Here is a 19,900-nt window from a genome sequence, read left to right on the forward strand (position 1 = left end):
AATGCTGAATAGCGATTGCTTCGCGAAGGCTGCGTGGACCTTTGTTGTGCAAGAGACAAATTTTTTCATCGATCGCAACGGGCCATATAAATATTCCTTTCTGTATTTAATCGTCACACTGCGCAGCTTTGTGCAAAAGGCATATGTTACTCGTGAATTGCAACAAGTTCGACTGACATTTCTTTCTTTGTTTAATTATTATTTATTAGCACGATCTTTGTGCAAAATCAAATTTTGTCTGCACTAATTGTAAGAAACATGGATTAAATAGCAACATTCTTTCTTCTTCGATTGGTTTTGTAAACTAAAAGGAATATATAGATATTCTTAAATTATTTGAATTCTTTTGCACTTATTGTATTTCAGTTAGATGATTTTCTTATGAAAGTGCATGAAAACCACATCCTTTCCATGACATTTAAATGATACATAGATATTCTAAAAATTCATTTAATCTTTCTTCTGTTTTAAATTACATTTATAGTATTAAATCATTTCGTCGTGCCACACCCATTTTTATTTGTGATGGTAAAAATCACAACTCTTTTTTTTTGTAATACAGCATTTTTAATAACGCGGTAATTTGGAGTTGCACTGAACATTTACTGTAACATTCATGCTAAAGTCGGTTAAGATGAATTTATACCAAATACTTCAATTTCAGTGAAATTTTCAATAATTTGATTCTTGTCTAAGCTAAATATTCTTGATTCCTGTTATTCTATTAAAATAATTAAAGTTAAGGATTAACAAACATATTTTCGACGCGAAGAGAAGGCTAATGAAAAGATGTTTACGAGTACGTTACATATTACGAAACCGGTAATGCAAAGAGAAAGCGACATTCTCCGATATAAAATATTTTATTTATTTGGTGAAATATTTAAGAACTTAACAAAACACCATATTTTTATATTACTATATTAGAAATAATAGAAAATAGAAATATACAAATATGGTATTTTATTAATTTGTTTCTTAAATATGCAGAGTGTTTGAGCTGAAGGAGGTCACCTACAGTGCAATAAATTAATATAAACGCATAACATTTTTTACATGTTAAAGATAATAAAAAAATAGAAACATGGTGTCTTATTAAGCTTTCTTTTCAATCTCACAAAAAAGTGTAATAGTTATTTCAAGTCTATAATTATTTGCACCACTGTTATCACTTAAATAATACATTATTCAAGTGCTTCTAAAAAAAGATCATACCGCAATAGCGAATAAATCAGATCCTTTACCACCAACTTCCGAATTTCTTCCAAACGCTGCAACAAACTTTCTTATAGTTCATCGTTTTGCAGAAGCAGATTACGTTACATTCCGTTCGCCGTAAATTAGGATAAACATCGAATATCCAGGAGCAGCAGTATTCTCGATATTCCCGTTCTACCTGGCGAACAGCGTGGATCTGTTATCAAACGACGCGTTTCATAAATACTACGAGTATGGTCCTTTTCGCGCGACGCGACTCGACGTGTCCATAAACATCCATGCACGTCGGACCAGTTCCCCCGCGAAAACCTCGAGCGTTACGACGGGGGTGAGAAAAAGAGCATCGTAAAAATTCTCGACAGTTTAAATCGAACGGTTAGCCGGTTTACAGAGGCATTCACTGTCAGCACGTAGTTGGCTGCTCGCGGCCATAAAAGACCGCAGAGCGCGGAGAACACCGTGGCAGAACGGAGTGTAACGTGTAGCGACAAGCGGGCAGGTTGACGAGGTGCCTTCTCCGCGGCTAGTTGGGAACCGATCATCATTGCGAGCTGGTAATCAGCTACGAGCTGTTCCAGCCTCTCGCTCTCTCTTCCACTCTTTCATTCTCCCTCTTCCTCTCACTCGTTTTTACTGCCTCTGTCTCTCTTCCTTTTTCCTCTACCTCTTCTCCCTCACTCCTTCTTTCTTTTTCTATCTTCCTATTTCTCTGTATTTTCTCTTCTTTCTCTCCCTTTTTCTTTCTTTCTCTGTCTTTCTGTATATTCGTTCTCTTATTTCCTTCTCTGCTTCTCTTGCTCTCTGTATTCTTTCAACCTCTGTTCCTTTCTCTACCTTTCTGTCTGCCATTTTCCCTTTCCCTCTCTTTCTACCTATCTAGCTATCTCTCCCTCGTACACCGAAACATCCTCGAACGTTCCTTCTCCTCCGCTGGTTCCCTAGTTCTCCGATTTCATCGTTCCCCTCGTTTCTATCCGTCCCTCTTTTTCGCCATTTCCTCCTCGCCTCCTTTCGTCTGGCTTCCTTTGCCCGCGGTCCTGCGAATTCACTTTGCTCTCTCCGCTGGGCGCAAATTGTCTTCCGAGAATGGTACGTTTCAGATTATAAGAAGGTTCAACGCTCGCGTGATTACGAGCGAGCAGTAGCAAACTCCGTCCCTTGCAACCACCGACTCTGTTCCATTTGCTTCTCTTCCTAACGAAACGCTCGTTCTTCCCTGTTTTCACGGCTCTCGGTTCTCCGTTCTCCGTTCTCCATTCTCTGTTCTCCGTTTTCGATTCTCCGCTTTCCATTCCCAGATTCGCCACCCGCTTTTGTTCCCTCCGTCTTTCTATGTAGATCAGCCCGTTCCAATGATTCGCATCTACAGAACGTTCTGTCGTGGCCGCGAGATAACATTTATTCCACGCGGAAACACCGTCGCGTTTTGCTTGTTGCACGGAACGAAAAGTCCGTGGAGCAGCTTTTTCTCCCGTTTCGTGGTCCGTGATGTCGCCTGCGATACCCGCTGTTTACACGGTGATTGTTGGAGTGAATATGTATGCCGCTGTTTATCGTTCGATTTGAATACTCCGTTAGCGAATCTCCATTTCGATTGTGCAGCTTGTGTCTTTAGAATCCTAGGAACTATTAGGTCTATTAAATCAACTTTGAAATAAGGTTTATAATTCAACCGAACCCTCTAACGATGTTACGTAGGCTTATTAAACTTTTTAATTATCACTTTGTCGGGGTCAAAATGGTTGCTTAATTTTGATTAAAGGGCGAACAAGGTTACTTTTTTAAAACTACTTTTAAAAGAATATATTTGAAATATTTATTATTATTATTATTTATTTTCATTTATTCATTTAGTGTTTGCGGGGTAAAACCCTTTCTTACAGAAATAAAGAAATTCGTAATTGACGATGAAACATTAACGTTATAGAATAATTAGGGTTGTCGTTCCGCATTCGTAACAGAATGTTTTAAATCGAAGAGTGTGTTACAATCTACTGAAATAATGCAAAGGAAAAGGGACAGTAGTTCTTTTTTCATAATTTTATTTAATAAATTCCGAATAAAATGTTATTTGAAATGTTCGGCGAATTTATTTGAAATATTACCCGAATAAAATTGCATTGAAGAATATATTTGAAATATTTCCCGAATAAAATTGCATTGAAGAATATATTTGAATTATTTCTGGAATAAAATTGCATTGAAGAATATATTTGAATTATTTCTCGAATAAAATTGCATTGAAGAATTTTATTCGGAGAAAATTTATTCGAAGATTATGTACCACAGCGGGACTTTGCATCTCGGGAATGTCATATAAAGCTGATTCACCGAGAGGATGTAAAACGATTTATTTTGCATTTCCAGCTGCCATACTCGATGTCAATAGACATCAGCAATCCGTCAGCCTTGAGCAGTTCCCTGAATATATCACAGGCTGGCGAGATCCCAGTGGGTGGTCTTCAAACCTGGGCATTGGCGTTACATTGCGGCCCGTACGATGCGGAAATCGATCTCAGTCTTCGAATAAATGTCTCCCTATCGAGACGAAACACGACCAGCCTGGACTTCAGACGGAAGAAAATCTGTTTGAAGGATAAGAGCAATATAGGAGCCGAAGAAGTGCTGGTCGCAGCTTCTGGAACCACTTCCGGCGGACAAGTGTTTTACGCTGCTGTTGGCTGCGTCTGTGCCTTCATTGCCGCTATCTTTGTTCTGGTTATTGCATACTATGTGCGTGATAAAAAGACCAGAAGGCATCGTGACCCTCTTCAGTAAGCAACTTTATCTTAATTCACTTGTTCTATAATTACGATCGTCATTGACGACGTAGGCATAACTTGTCTCATCAATTAGTAGATTACGTACACTCTGTGCTGCATCATGCATCCGCGGCTTGTGGTAGAACTTGCGTAGCAGTCACTGCTTTTCGATCCTATTTTTAACAAACTGATAAGAAATTACATGCTATTTCCTCCGCAATTTGTGGCACATTAATTTACCCCTTTTTGTATAAATGAGATATTCGTTTTACGATATCGTGCCAGACAAAAAAGCTTTCTCGTAGAACGCGAATAATATTGCTGATGTGTGTAAAAGGAATATTTTGTTCTATGTAAATGCAGCAAAAGAAATAATTAACAAATTCATGTCATTTCTTCATTTTATCATATATATTTTATCGTCATTTCTTCCTCTTATCATATTTATTTTATCGTCATTTCTTCATTTTATCGTATAGCTCAATGTGCGAGAATTCGTTTATTTATAATTAGACTGTTGATTTCACGCACTCGCGACATAAAGTGAATAACTGAAACAGTAAAAATGGTTTCATATTTTTATTTTGCATAAAAATTCACAACCTACTCGTAAGTTTATATTTGATTACAAGGGAGAACCTGTGCTATGTGCAACAAAATCTCGAGTACAGAAAATTTTGTGAATATTTAATTCAAATTAACACTCCACTTACCCCAAACATATTAATTTCATTAAATGATCTTCGAAATTTTCTTCTTATCGCTTTCTTAACCAGAAGTCCGTTTATAAAATTTTTAATAACTTCAAATGATTTATAGAATAATTAATGAAATGCTATCATTTTTTAAATAAATTTTGTAAAGTCCACAACGGTTGATTTTCGTTTTTAAAATGATTATTACAAAGGGTAGATAAAAAGGGTCAATAATAAACTGCTTGATTCTGAAATCAATCTTCAGCCGTGTAGTAAAAATTTGAAACAGTACGGGATAACATCGAAACCAGAGGAAACCTTCAATTTTCTATTGTTTCCTTTTGTCCAGGGAGTCGAGAGGCCTAAGTTCCGCGTGCAGCGTGGAACGCAGTACTGGCGTTGGCCCAGCGCAAACATTTTTGTCTTCTGAAACACCACCTCCGGCATCTGCTACATCGACGTCTACTTACAGACGATTAGACGATCGACCCAGTCGAGAGCTACACGAGAGAATCCAGGAAATTACAGTTCAGAGGTAATTTCATTTTTGTTGCAGCTATATAATGTTGTCTCTACTCATAATTGGCAGCGACTTGAAAAATTATAGAGGTAGATAATGCTACTATAATTTTCATTGCAATTGCTTCGAACAAACATGTACACAAAATACCTGTCGTAGTCTAACACTTTGGCTGCTGTGTTACCCATATGTGAAATAAAATATATAAATATATAAATATAATATATAAAAAAATCTAGCCAAGAAACATGACCAACGAATTCTTCGAATAAAATATTCGGAATATTTACCGAAGTGATGTAAGCAAAAAAAGTCAGGAGGCCCTTTTTGCAAGCTTCGTTTATTCGAATTTTAGGCAAAGTATTTATTTGAAAGACTTTTCGAATAAAATGTTATTGAAAGAATTTATAGGAAATGTTGTTTGAATAATGCTGAACAAAGCTGGGCATTAAATATTGTTTGTAACTAGGTCAGCTTGAAATGACTAGTGAAACCATTCACAGACACCTGTACACATCTTCGTTCCCAGATTCTAAGCGTTTTTCTATTCAAGCTTCAAGTAGCTCTAGCGGACGTCTGCACCGCGTTTTTAGGTTAAGCAGGTTCTTCAGAGCCCAGGAAAAATCTTGATATTCCGCGCGTTTAAACGCACAGAACGTGCCTATGAAACCGTTCGGTTATCGATCGATCGAAGAATCACGAACGGCCGGCGTTTGCTTACACAGAAAAAAAAGTTCAAACCCCGACGCTTATTTTCCGCACTTAATAATTATATTAGGTCACTCTGAAAAATATATATTAATATATTATATAAAAATATATATTAATATATTTTTCATAGTGATGGCGAAATCAATCACCGATTACTAAAAATTCAACAGATAAATTTTGCAGAATACAAACAATTGTCGAATCGTGTATTTAGATATCACGAATTTTCTTTTCAAGGCAAAATTGTGTAAATATTCTACATCACATTCAGGAATGACTATAAAACGGTACTAAAAGGATATTTAAACAGCGCGCTTAAAATGTGCAAACATGAACATACGCAAGCGAAACAGAAGGGAAAGGAACATAATAATTGACGATAATTTTCTTCGTTCGAAGTATTTATCATTAAGTACATAATTTTCATATTGATGTCAGAATTAATCCTTTGCACTCGAATGGTGACTTTGAGGCACCACTAAAATTGTTACAGCACTTTCCAAAATAATTTTTATATTATGGAAAATTAGATTTCAATAATTATTAAAAGTGTAACTATTGTTGCATGAGTTAGAAGATTCCATAAAATGGAAATGCTATATGTCAGAAAAGTTATTTTAGAATTACAGTTAAAATGGCTTCGAGTGCAAAGGATTAATTACCAGTCACGTAAAATTAAAAGAACGTTACTACATTATATATATATATATATATATATATGGATATTATGAATTATTCTTTCCAAAACCAAACCGTCTAAACATCCTGCGTGAGGATAAAAAAAATGAAGAGTTGTTCGAGTGAACAAATAATAATAATAATTTGCTACTAATCGTTATTCCAATAAAATATCTCCTCGAAAGAATTTATTCGATTAGTTATTTTAGATAAAAGTTTACTTTTGCAGTCTATTTAACCTCGGCGCAAACACAGCATTACGCGAAGCGATCCAATCGTGAAGTAATAAAATCGTAATGGCGGTTTATCGGTTGGTTTTTCATGTTCCAAGGAATTCATGCGTATCATCTGTAATTCTTTTAATTCCACCCGTTGTTCAAGTCTGCACGGATGCCGGACAGGTTTACATTCTAGCAATTAGACCGATCAATGGCAGGCATCGGTAATTTCGGTAGAGATGCTTCTCAAAGTTTGTACAGAATAATTATCGGTTTCGCCGATGCTGGAAGTCACGAATCCCGAGGCAATCTTCCTTTGCACTTGTTACAGATGCAGGGTACGCCTTCTCAGCATTGAAATGGAAGGCACATTCGGTCGCGTGTACAGAGGCAGTTATCACGAGGAGGGCGCGTCTACCCCGAGGGATGTCCTAGTGAAAACTGCTGCTGAACATGCATCACAGTCGCAAGTGAGTAACTTTTTCTTCCCTTGGTCAATTAAGTTTCGTCGAAAGCTAACTAATTAATTTAGCACATCACGTTTCCCTGGAATTTCGCTAGCAATTAGCCCCTTGTTAGTTCCTCCCTTAATCTTGTAATTTTGCCGAAAACGTTCCTTTTTTATTTTAGTTTAAGGTTCTTTTGTATTTTACTATAAGGTACTATTTCATTATACTCGAAGGTTTATTATTAAGTGAATTATCTTTTTTATTCATTCTTCGTGTTCTGCAGTTAATTATATTTAACATGAAATCTCCACAAAATCGGCCATTTAATATCATCTATTTTCCTGCTTAAATTATTTATGTTAAACAATATATCTTTGTAAACAATCAGAATTTTATATTGTCCTTTGCCTTTGCATAATTTTTTCTTTATAATTTTTGGCAATTATTTGCCTCAGCAATTTCTCGTTGATATCGATGACCTTGAAATATGTTCCGGAGTTCACGATTTTGAGTGATTTTTATTATTACATGCAATCGTAAAAATTTATAAATTTTGGGAACAGTTTTAAAAGTATCTTGCATGTGATAAGTATAGCTTAAGCGTGGATTAAATATGGATTTTGTTGTTAAATATAAACTTGTAGCGATGAAAGTTGAAGAAAAATTATTCGGAATAATTACCATAACAACAGATGTGACAGTCATCAAAACGGGCTGGAAAACTTGAAGTAATTATCCAATTGTTTCCCTCGTAATTCGCTTTTAATAGTCTATAAATTGTTTACAGTTTCATTTACACTTTTATACCAAAACCTAAGAACGCATAAACTCTCTCTCCATCGTGTTTCTAACGTGAAAAAGAGCATAGCAACAGAATCGTAGAACCCGTAATAATTATAATCGTGACGGTACAAGTGCGATGAAAGTCAGTGTTCCATAGAAGCTAAATTGATTATGATTGTTGGTCGGTAACACGAAGGATGCTCGATGCTTAGCTAATCGACAGCAGTTACTGACACATTAAGAATAATTTTTCATTCGTCTGTATATTTTCAGATGAAAACGTTCTTGCATTTCATATTGTTTAGTTCCCTAGTTATGCAACTAAACATTTTTAAAACGTTGAAGGCTTTTTGATATGAAATTTATGAAAGCTAAAAATATTGTAAAAATATATTTAAGGTGAAATACTGATAAGTTCCAAATATTTCCAATTTATCTTGTATTCACTTTCTACTTTATACTAAGTTAACTTTTACTGCTTATCTATCTTAAATCAAACTACAGAAGTGTCTAAATAAGTTGCCATAACATTTTCCTCGTAATTACGACGGTAAGAAATTTCTCGAATGTAATAATATCTAAAAAGAAAACAAGCAATTTATATTTAGTGTGTGCCCACATTTACTTAAGTACTTAAATACTACTGGGAGAAAATCAGAAATTTATCCAGACTAAAAAGAACGGAATATAGCGTTCGTATAATACTCAACAGGTATAATAATCAACATCTCCTTCACATGTCAGATTTGTCAAGGTATGGCAAGAGCTTATTATTATAATGTATTGTTGCAGAAGTTACAATTACAGAGTGACAGCACATACAAAAATGTGTATCAGTCGTATATTGCTCTATTTATTCTAAAACTGTGCGAAAAGTCTCAACGTTTATACGTAATAGAATGCAATGATTTTTGTAGTTCAAAAACACTGTTTCAGTCGACTGAAAGCTATTTAAAATTATAACCATTTGCACATATTGGATTTCTCAGCCATATCAGTATGAGAACACAGTTAGTACTTTTTGCTCATTTTTTTCGAAACTATAGTAAACTAGTGATGGAGTAACCTAATATTTATTTATCAATAAATGTTCCCCCGGGCTTACAAAGGATACCCGGGGCTAATTACAAATCCACCGCTATTTTGCGGGCGCTAAAGGATGATATAATAAATAGAGTAGTTTGTTAACAGAATATAAGTTTAACTTTGGCTAATAAATATAAAAATAAATAAATATAAAATCATGTACAGATAACAAAAAAGAGATAAAAAGTATATAACAATAAATAACAATGTATATATAGATAAAAGAAAATAGATAGATAAATAAATGCACGAACATGAGGAATGTGAATATATGTAAAGATATACAATAAATAGGTAAATAAATATATAGAATAAAATAAATAGATAGGATATGCGTAAACTAATATCGAATGTTGTAATCAAATTCTATCTTTTACAATTCTTCATTCGTATTACGGTGATCAGCGTCGAAACATATGAAAGTGACGATATTTCGGACAGCCTAGGTAATTGGTAGCCTTATCCTTCTACTTTTCTAACGTGGTTCTTTAATTTGGCTCCTTAAGGTCGCCCTCCTCTTGCGCGAGGGATTAGCGCTATACGGTTTAAGCCACCCGGTGTTGCTGCCCGTTTTGGGTGTCTCGATCGAGGACAGAAGCGCGCCATTCCTTTTGTATCCGCACACCGGATACAAGAACATGAAGAGGTTCTTGCTGAGGTGCAAGTTGAGCAGCGAGGGGCCACCGAGGGCTCTCACCACGCAAGAAGTCGTGGAAATGGCCCTTCAAGCGGCCAAAGGAGTTCAGTATCTTCACAGAAAGAGGCTGGTGCACAGAGATCTGGCTGCCAGGAATTGCGTGTAAGCAAAAACTCACATTATTATAATAATACCGCGAGTACAACGCAAACGTTTTTGCCGTCTGCCCTCTTCTCCCTTTTTCTCCTTCTCTCCCTCTATTTCTCTCTCGCCCTTTCGCTCACTCTCCTCTCCTAGGACGAGATCACAGGATGACCCCCACTCCTTCGGTTTCAAATCTGCGAACGCTTGTAACAAAAAAACAAAATTTAAGAATAGCCATTATAATCGTTATATAATCATTACAAATGACGGAAACAGTTTCAAATTACAATTAACCAATTGTAGATAACAAACAATTTTTTTCGTTACAAATAAGAATTATCCATCGAACGAGACTGTTATATCGTTACGTGTAAGCATTTATAATTGACGAAAACGAATTCTGTTATCGAATAGCTATTCCCGGAACTTGAAACTTCGAACTCGGCTAGGCATCTTTTTACGAGAAATTCGCTCGAGGTTAGGAAGGCTCCTCCGAAGGATAAACACATACTGTACCGAATAATTCACTCGAGACGCCGTAAACTTAAGGTCGTTACGTTTCGTTACGGAATTAATTGGCCGTGCGACATTAATTAGCAATAAATACAGTGGTCCGAGACTGTTTAATTACCGGCAGCTACTGTTTCACCCCGCGAGAACGACTTTTAATGCGCGCCTCGGGCAGCTTCTTTTTCTGCGATACGTCTTTTTCGCCGTTTTCTGCCGTATCGCCACGCGAACCAGTCGACAAATTTAGCCGGGGCCATGCTCGATTCGTCGCGGTGCTCGTGCTGCCCCGTCGTCCCTTTTTACGCTCGCGTCAGAAGTCGGGAACAGCTACGGAGGACGTTGAACGATCGATGTTACCTTTTTTATTAGCGTCGACGACGATCTCAGGGTTCAAATCACGGACAATGCTCTGGCCAGGGATCTGTTCCCCCAGGATTATCATTGTCTCGGCGACAACGAGAACCGGCCAATCAAGTGGCTCGCCATCGAGAGTCTGCTGAACAAGACGTTCAGCACCACCTCCGACGTGGTAAGTCTGGAAAATCTACCTTCGTATCGAATTTTCTGTATTAATACTATCGTTGATATTTTAATTTCCGTTCTTGTTAGCCCATTAATTCTCAAATCAGAATTCATTTTATTTTTGGAATGCAATTAAAGATTAGTAAATGTTCACTCTGTTAACCCTTTGCACTCGAGTGGAGACTCTGTCTGATGCACCACTAAAATCGTTCTATCACGTCCACAAGATCATTTTTATACAATGAAAGTTTAGATTTAAAAAACTTGTACAAAAAACGTGTACTTGGCGGTACACGCTTAAATAACTATTCAATGCGTTAAAAAAGTATTTTATGACAAGTTAGAATCCAAAAAATAATTTCCACCAAAAGAATGGATCCATAATAAGTTTCTTTTATAGTTATATTGACAATAATTAATAAATAAACGTAATATATTGATTTTTAAAGCTTCAATTGACCAGAATGAAGAGTCGATTAAATACAACTCGGCACGGAACATGTTAAATAGTGAAACATAAAAATAAAAGTGAACTTTGTTACATAGAACAGAAATACTATGAGCCAGAAATTTTTACTTCAGATTTACAGTTAAAATGGCTTCGAGTACAAAGGGTTAATATAGAGAAGCAATATAAATTTCAGAAGGGTTCAAGCATGATCTGCGCTACAATTTCCACTACGTAACGTGTATTCTAATTTAGACCTTTGCCGTAACAAAATTTTGGATTAACGTATTTCAAATAATTCGATTTATTCTCTCGATTTAAACTAGAGATAACGCGAGACAATTTTAAATTAAAGACAACCTCGGTCCATAAATTCGTGCTGTCTTAATTTCGTTTTAAATTGTTTGCATAATAGTTGTTTAATAATTATGTGTTATACATCATTCGATAGTTTTGTTTTTTTCGTGTTATGCGATTGTTCATTTATTCATTCCGTGCGTGTAATAAAGTAATTAATTTTTAAAAAACCATAGAAATTTTCGGGAACAATCGAAGACTAGTTTTTCAAAAATAAATCATTTTATTATTCACACAGACCGATTAAATAATAATCGTTCAACAGAAGAAAACCAAAGCTGTCGAATGCAATATAAGACATAATTGTTAGGTAATTATTTACGGGGAATATTTTGACCGACTTGACAATCATGAATTCTAAATAATAACATATGCCAATGGATCGCTAATATTTACAAAAATCTCGCGGCAAGAACTAATAAGACACCCGTTTTTACTCAGAGCTGACCGCGCGTTTTATGAATTAAATCGCTTCCTATCGTTCAATCGGCTTAGATCGTCCATGATAATGAGGTTAATTAATATCGTTGGGCTTAATAGCAGACGAACAGCTCGGTAATTAATAATTGTCGATTTAAACGACTTACGGTTTTTACTAATTTCCTGAACAGCTTCAGGGGTGGATGGTTATTATTGTTATTAAAAGCAACGTATTTTTGCTGGAATTTTTTTTAGTGGGCATTCGGGGTATTATTATGGGAACTGACAACGCTGGCGCAGCAACCGTACGTGGAGGTAGACGCATTCGAAATGGCTTCGTATCTCAGGGACGGCTACCGATTAGCACAGCCAATCAACTGTCCGGACGAACTGTTCGCTGTCATGGCATATTGTTGGGCGATGTCCGCGGACGAGAGGCCGACGTTTAGCCAATTGATCGTCTGCCTGCAAGATTTCCACACCCAGCTGACCAGATACGTCTAATAGATTAGCTCGAAACGCGGAACCTCTCCTGAGAGAGAGAGATTCCCTTTCACTTCTGTTGTAACGTGACGAGAAATATAACGTGAACACCTGTACATAATTTTAGTACTTAAAAGGAAAGTTTATGGTAGCGAGGAGTAAGTATATCTTCGAGTATAGAAGCGCCGCTTTCCATGGCACAAGTCGTTCTTTATGCCAGCACTGTCTAAAATCTATCGCTCGGACGTTTCACCGAACCATAATGCTACTCACTGCCACCTCCGAGGATCTATAATCTCTACTCTTTATTCCTCTATAATCTTTTTCTTAACCCTCTTAGTGACGACTAATAGAGTCGTGCGTACTCAAGCAAAATGTACAAAATTCATTTGACATAGTTTCATCAAATTTCGGAAAGAAATTGCAAGAATTTTGTAAGACCTGACAATTACCAAATTCAAAAGGGAAGGAGAAATAAGAGATAAAATTGTTATTGAGTAAAAATATTAGAAAAACAATATTTTTCCAAAAGCAGCCAACAACGATATATCGTTCTTCGGCATTAATAGGGTTAAAAAGACAATACAGTTAGTTGATATTCAACTAAAAACATGTCGGTTCAGTTGAAATTCAATAAAGTCACATTTTATTTTTCAGTTGACAGATCCGTTAATAAAAGAAATGTGTTTAAACAGATGCAAGTATATTGAAGTACGAATTGTATGTATTTGTACATACTAAACGTAATTACATAAATACACAATTATGTAACGGAGAACCTGACATGGAATGAACGGAAACTAATGCTGCGTAAAAGGCGGGTCCAACCAATGACAGTGCTGGTGTAAAGATGCTATAATTTGGCCGACCGAATGTGGCCCATTGCTATTAATCTTTATAGTTAGGGACAGATTTGTATAAAATAATATCTACTAACGGCACAACGTCTCGTCGGTGTTCATTGTAATTTGTATTAAGACAACCAATGCCACAACGAGTTAGCCGAACTGCAGCATCCACAAGAATATGATAAGGAATGCGAGTAATATAAGGAGAATAGTGGAGTCAGGGAATGTATGAAGAAGCCTTGCTTAACGAATCAGGAAATGTTGCAATAAATATTTTCCTTTCAAAGATTTTTCGGAGCTAGACATTATTGCAACCTAGTTTCAGGATACGCCGACACATTTTGTTTTCGTTGTAGTATAATAAATATTGAAAATGTGTAAGCGTGTCTAGAACAGGGTGACAAGTGTCTCGTCCGTAAAAAGCCCTGAAATATGCAATAAAAACTTGTTTATATAGCGTCTAGTAGATTCGAATGTATAATCGCGTGTAATTTTTCTATTAGCTGACAACAAAGAGTAACTGTAGAAACTGACACGTATATCTTTGTTTCCTCCTTAAATATGTTAAGACTGAATCGAACGTCCATCGAACGACGCGCCGTTCGATCGAACGCATCTCGCATTTATGCGAACGCCGAACATTCTGATCTCGCTATGCATTGTTGCGTTCACTGTTGTCATTGCTGCAAAGAATTGCTTGTTCAAAAATCAGTCACGGACAAAGTATCTCTGCAAAAATGTTCTGGCGGTCGCTTTGCTAGTTTCGGCGCTTAAGTTAGGTGTTTATTTCCGTTTAAATTATATGACAACGAGTACAAAATTTTCGAAGAGGATCATCTTTTTTAAACGGTATTCCTTTTAAATGTTGAACTAAGTCTTCGTGGAATTAGTTCTGGGATGAACAGAAACCAGTTGCATGCGTTTGAACCGATATACTTCGTATCGGTAGATATAATCTTTAATCGGGTGTGTATCTTTTTAATTTATTCGATTTCACTGTCGCACGAAAACAATGTAAAACTATACTTATGTAAAACGACGACGAACTCTGCGTTACGGAAGTTCATATGTAAGAACCGTTGATCGATTTGCGAGGACAATTCGCCGAATATCGACCGAGCCAAAGTTTTTCACGAGGAATATTTAAGCGATTGATATTTCAAATTGATTTTCGTTCAATGTTATCTCGACCGTCTGTGGTATCGCGTAATCGGCTATATCAAAGTTCCACGGAGTTTGGTGCCCAATGCTAACACGAATATCTTGTATATTATCTGCCGTTATCTAAGCGTTACGCCCAAAGGAACTTCGATGGAACGGAGTTCTATGGTGTCGTCGCGTTCGTCGCCGAAGTAGTCCGACAGAATATTGCCAAATTGTATCCATTGTATCGCGAACTGCCAATTTCGTACCTCAGGAAGCTCTGTAATCGACCTGAAACGAGACCAACGATTTCGAACGATGTGATATACTTGCCACATCGGCATTTCGAGTGTGCCAATACCCCGTTTTGTATTTTTGTACATATTTATCCCCGTAGATGTACAAGCGCGGCTCATAATCGCTCGAAAAATGGAACGTTGCACACGCGAAATCGAATTATTTCGCTTGTCAAGTTTATAAAAAGTACAATATAATTTACTAAAAGATTATTTATGAGCTTATATTTAATGTAAATAACGATTGCCAATGTTATTACTCATGTTTCTTTATTTGTTGCAAGCACAGTGTGTATATAACTTAAGTAACGCAATTTTTCTGTGATATTTTTCGAAGATGATATATAAAAAACCTAATCAAAACCATCTATCTTCTATACATATGGATTGTAGAAAATGAGAATTGTACAGGGTGTCTCAAAATATTGTAATTTTTATGAAATATTAGTTTATTTTCCATTAATAGCTTGTTAACAAAACGGAAAAATTTGGATAAGGAAAGAGATAACTTTCGTATCCTCTCGCAAGGGGTTTATATTTTTGGGACATCCTGCGTAAAACGCTAATTTTTGTAATTATGTTTTCTGTACTCTACCTTGAAAAATATGCAATTTCGTTTGGTTTCTGTTAACGATACAATTTATGCTTGCCTTTAAAAGTGTAATATAGCGGGAAACCTCCATGTTTCGAACGATTATTTTCAGAGCTCGTAGACGTAAGCGTTAGTTTTAAAAGATAGGTGCTGCGGTATGCCGAGTCAGAAAGATTCCTGTACATAACGAGAAAAACGTCGACGCGAGAATCGATATAATGTACAAACCGCGGGCGTTACGGGCACAATAAACCGATTGATACACGACCTCTGTTGTTTTCCTTTCACCATTGATACCGTCCCCCATCCCCCGTCCAGCTCCAGCTTATTTCCATGGAAGCCACGAACGGATTCCTCTGGACCAGCTATTTCTGGCGATTCTACCGATATGGCTGTGGCAACGTGCATCCAGGAGAGGTGGTAGTGGGGGACGAAAGAGTTTTTGTTTTCTCGGAAATCGTTCATCAAACGGTGAGATATCGTCTCGTAAACGACTCCTGTAATTCGTACGGTCTGCGCCGGGTCTGTCGAGTGACAAAATTAATGGCGCCACCCTGACGTCTTGTTTAAAATGACGGATGAGTCCGCGACTAATTTCCTGGTGTCCCTTGCCGCCTCTGTTTCGCGTGTAATCGGATACGCCAGCGACAAAAGAGCGCAGGTTTTAAAGGAGCCCCTAAATTATCTCTCTGACGAAGGCGAGTGAATTCTGTTCTCTGCTAAAATGAGAAGCAGCTGCAGCGTAACGTCGAAGCGTTGATATATTCTCTCAATTTCATGGTGAAGATGCCTGTAAATTATACCGTTTGTACGTCAAATAATAGCAGTTAATTGTGTTTTGGAGATGCATATAGTTAAATATGTAAATGTATATTGATAAAGTAATTTATACATATGTACCTACATGAATACATATAATGGTATTTTCTTTAAATTCATGTATGTTAGTATTAATTTCTGTGAATATACAAGAATTAAAAATATGCAAAATAATTTTATTACACCCAATTTGTCTTACAATTAGAAACCTATTATTCTTGTTAAAAGCTTCACAAGCATTTTTGGATAAAATATATTTAATCAAGCGGATAACATTTGCTTATATATCAATTTTAATATTTTAAAGTTTTAAATTATATTAATTAAAATTAAATATTTAACTCTGTAATATAAATTTAATAACAATAATAATTTAAATTTAAATAATTTACACCCCGGGCAATACATGTAAGGCCGGGAAACATGATTTGGTATAATAAACTAATTTCTATCTATTAAATATTAATATTAAATACCTGGTCTAATACCTTCAATACCTCAGTGCTATTTTATGATTTCGGATACCATAAAATATAAAGGTAAGTTATTTTGTTTATTATCGTTACCGAGATAGTATAAATACGAGTTAGCTCTTTCGATTTTGGTGGAACGTGAACACGATTAGACATGGTACATTAACCGCTCCGTTTCCTAGGTTCCATCAACATTAAATGAGTCTAGAAGCCAGACGTGCCGGTAGTTTCCAGGAAACCGGGGCATTGAGTATGTATTAGGTTGCCGGAAAAGTTTAAAATCTGTTTGAATTCTTTCACCGGAAGCCGCAAGACATTTTCTACACCGACGAAATAATTGCACCGTCCTTACAAGAGAATCCATCAGAATTGAAAATCACTTTATTAACATTCACAAAAAACTTCAAAGCTTCTGCAGTATTTAATGGTGAAAAGTTGTGCCATTATTTCATTTCATCGAAAAGCGTTAACAATCAATGATTTCTATCAAAATACAGTTACTGATACGCTGCAGATAATTGTTATTATTGTATATGTTATTAATAATAATATGTTATTAATATTCTTATGTTAAATAATAAAATTTAAATAAATTAAAAATAATTAATTAAAAATAAATTTTTAAATAATCAGTATTAAAACCGTCAATTTGTTCGCTATAAGATTGCAATCGTTGCATTATTTTTGTAATGTGTTATGCGAGCATTATTTTACAAATTAATTTCATAGCGTCTGGGCGCCTAATTCTTTTTCAACTATTATACATTCAAATGGAAATCTTTCGTTTGTTTAAAATGCAATTTATAGAAAATTGTACATTCAAGTATTACAATATTCGATGTACTATCACTTTATTATTTGAATTAATTAAATGATTAAATCGTTCATTAAAAGGCAATGTTCTTGCGTTTTTCTGACACGGCATAGGAAGATTTACGTAACCCGATTTCCTTCAGTCGGTGGATAATTCTCTGCATCGTGCAGTTCTTTTCTAATTACATACACGGTTATCCTTCGAACGGCAACTTAAAAGTGTAATCTCTGTTGCAACGTGTAAAAGATAACTTTTGCAAAGTTATTAGTGAATATTAAATGAGAAATAGTTTTACAAGCGAATGAAACTTGCGTTACTCTTGTGTGACAAACAGATTTAGCTACCATAAACGAATATTTTATTATTGTTAATAACGAACACTTTAATGGCCATATCTTAAACGTTAGATAATAAACTTTTATTGTTAACAATGCGCGGTATATAATATTTCAAAATCGTTTTATAGTTAACTAATAAACAGATTTCTTAATGTATTACTAATATAGTGCTTGGTATTTAACAAATATAATATTTCTTTGTAGTATTACTCCTGATATTTTTTTATTTTTTAAAAAACTATTCGAACTTACGAATATTATTAAAGAGAGATGTTATAGCTCTAAAAAGATATTGATTTATTCGTGAATTATGATATATTTGGTATGTGCACTATAAGTTTAACACGAAAATGTGTTAAACGTTTAGTTATCATTAGGTTGCGAAACTACACAGCATTTATTTCTTTTTATAATAATTCACTGAGTTTACAGTAGCACAAAAACATTTCCAAATTGTTCAAATTCTGTCGGTATTTTGCACGTGATATTCTCTTTCTTTTAAAAAGACAACGACAATGTCTTTACCCTCTTAATCATTTAAATAAGTCGCACATAATATAAAAATATATTCTGAAATTCTTCTCTACAGTTCTTTATTTGACCTGGTAAATGTTGTAAAAATTGTATAAAAGTCTAATTATTATTCTGACACTGTATTCACGTGAAAAATGTATACCATTAAATATCATAAAGTATAATAAGAAGTATAAGTTACTTAACCTCTTCACGCCCTTGGCCACGTGCGTGTACGTTTAGTTTTCTTAAAATTATGATTATTCTAAGTGTAAAGAAACTGAGAATCAATTGAAAAAGTGTTCGCCACAGAATCCCTTAGCAATACCAACAGAACCTCATCGAATGAAACGAGATGGATGATAAATAAAAAAAGGAACAATTAAATAGATTGTTATACTACAAAAAATAATTATAATAGACACATCAATTATTCCCCTCCACGGAAATCTTTAGTAAAAGGCGAAAGATTTATACGTTTTTTGAAGGGAAACCAGTGTCAGGTTATGTCATTAAATAGATTGTTATACTACTATAAAAATTCATCCCTAAAGAGGTTAATCTTATTTCTTTTAGCAATCGTACAACCTCTTTGTTGGCTGTGAATGCAAGCGAGCTACATACGTAATAATTGTTCATGACATTTGATTTAATGGCGTTTAGATTAGATACGATCGCGTCAAGGCATTACATACGACGTTATTAAAGCCGGATTAAACGAGTACGATGATTGAGAAATCGATTGCTGCAGTCTGTAAGGGTGGATAGCTGTGAGAAGAGAGTTTTAATGAATTTCAATGAGCTTTCACGACCCTCCGTTTGCTCGGAGGTTTAGGCAAACGTTAAATGTAAACGAGGGAATTCAAAATTGCTCCGACCCCTGCGCAGAGCAACGACAGCGTTTCAACAGGGTGCATTTCAGAGTAGTTAGTCGTTGTTTCCCGCGTCGAAAGAGCAACATGACATCAATTACAGCTCCTCCACGTTCTCCCCGGGCTCGTTCATCATCGAATCTCATCTTGGCAAAAGCAATTTCGCAGGGCTTGCGCTCGTACGATTCGTTCGAAAAATTTCACGCCGCATCTGTCCACCATGTGAATATTATCTTCGTGTTCGATGTCGCATTATTTGCACTGATTCTGCCAACGAAACTTTGAAATTAACTCTTGGCACTCGAGTGACGACCCCGCGGCGTTATTAAAATTGTTATAACATATTCTATGATTATTTTTATAGATATCGCCGAAGCTTAGATTTAAAAAATTTTTGGAAGTATATATTTTTTACAATTTCATATGTACAGAATGAATTTCCTTATATAAAATGGAATTAATAGAAGCCAGAAAAATCATTTTAGATTTGTTCCGTCCTACAACGGAATTATGCCTGACAATTAGTTTATAGCCCTTGTTCCGTTACAGTA

The 19,900-nt window shown here is 35.6% G+C and overlaps 1 protein-coding gene and 1 non-coding gene across 3 annotated transcripts in view; one reads left to right on the plus strand and one right to left on the minus strand.

The window, feature by feature from the left end:
• Dnt (tyrosine-protein kinase Dnt) overlaps window positions 1-15,776 on the plus strand; it is a 70,260-nt gene extending 54,484 nt beyond the window's left edge. For both annotated transcript variants that reach the window (XM_078176801.1, XM_078176800.1), the window contains exons 3-8: window positions 3,586-3,992; window positions 5,025-5,210; window positions 7,134-7,272; window positions 9,627-9,919; window positions 10,781-10,940; window positions 12,414-15,776. In XM_078176801.1, coding sequence (XP_078032927.1) covers window positions 3,598-3,992; window positions 5,025-5,210; window positions 7,134-7,272; window positions 9,627-9,919; window positions 10,781-10,940; window positions 12,414-12,662 — 1,422 coding nt within the window. In that variant the 5' untranslated portion in view covers window positions 3,586-3,597 and the 3' untranslated portion in view covers window positions 12,663-15,776. The remainder of the gene's footprint in view (window positions 1-3,585; window positions 3,993-5,024; window positions 5,211-7,133; window positions 7,273-9,626; window positions 9,920-10,780; window positions 10,941-12,413) is intronic.
• Window positions 15,777-18,860: 3,084 nt separating this feature from the next.
• LOC144468221 (U5 spliceosomal RNA) lies at window positions 18,861-18,979 on the minus strand. Its single transcript, XR_013493779.1, has one exon. It is a non-coding gene; the product is annotated as a U5 spliceosomal RNA (small nuclear RNA).
• Between the last annotated feature and the right edge of the window lie 921 nt (window positions 18,980-19,900).

The sequence above is a fragment of the Augochlora pura genome, chromosome 3, assembly GCF_028453695.1.
Source record: "Augochlora pura isolate Apur16 chromosome 3, APUR_v2.2.1, whole genome shotgun sequence".
Classification (NCBI taxonomy): Eukaryota; Metazoa; Arthropoda; class Insecta; order Hymenoptera; family Halictidae; genus Augochlora; species Augochlora pura.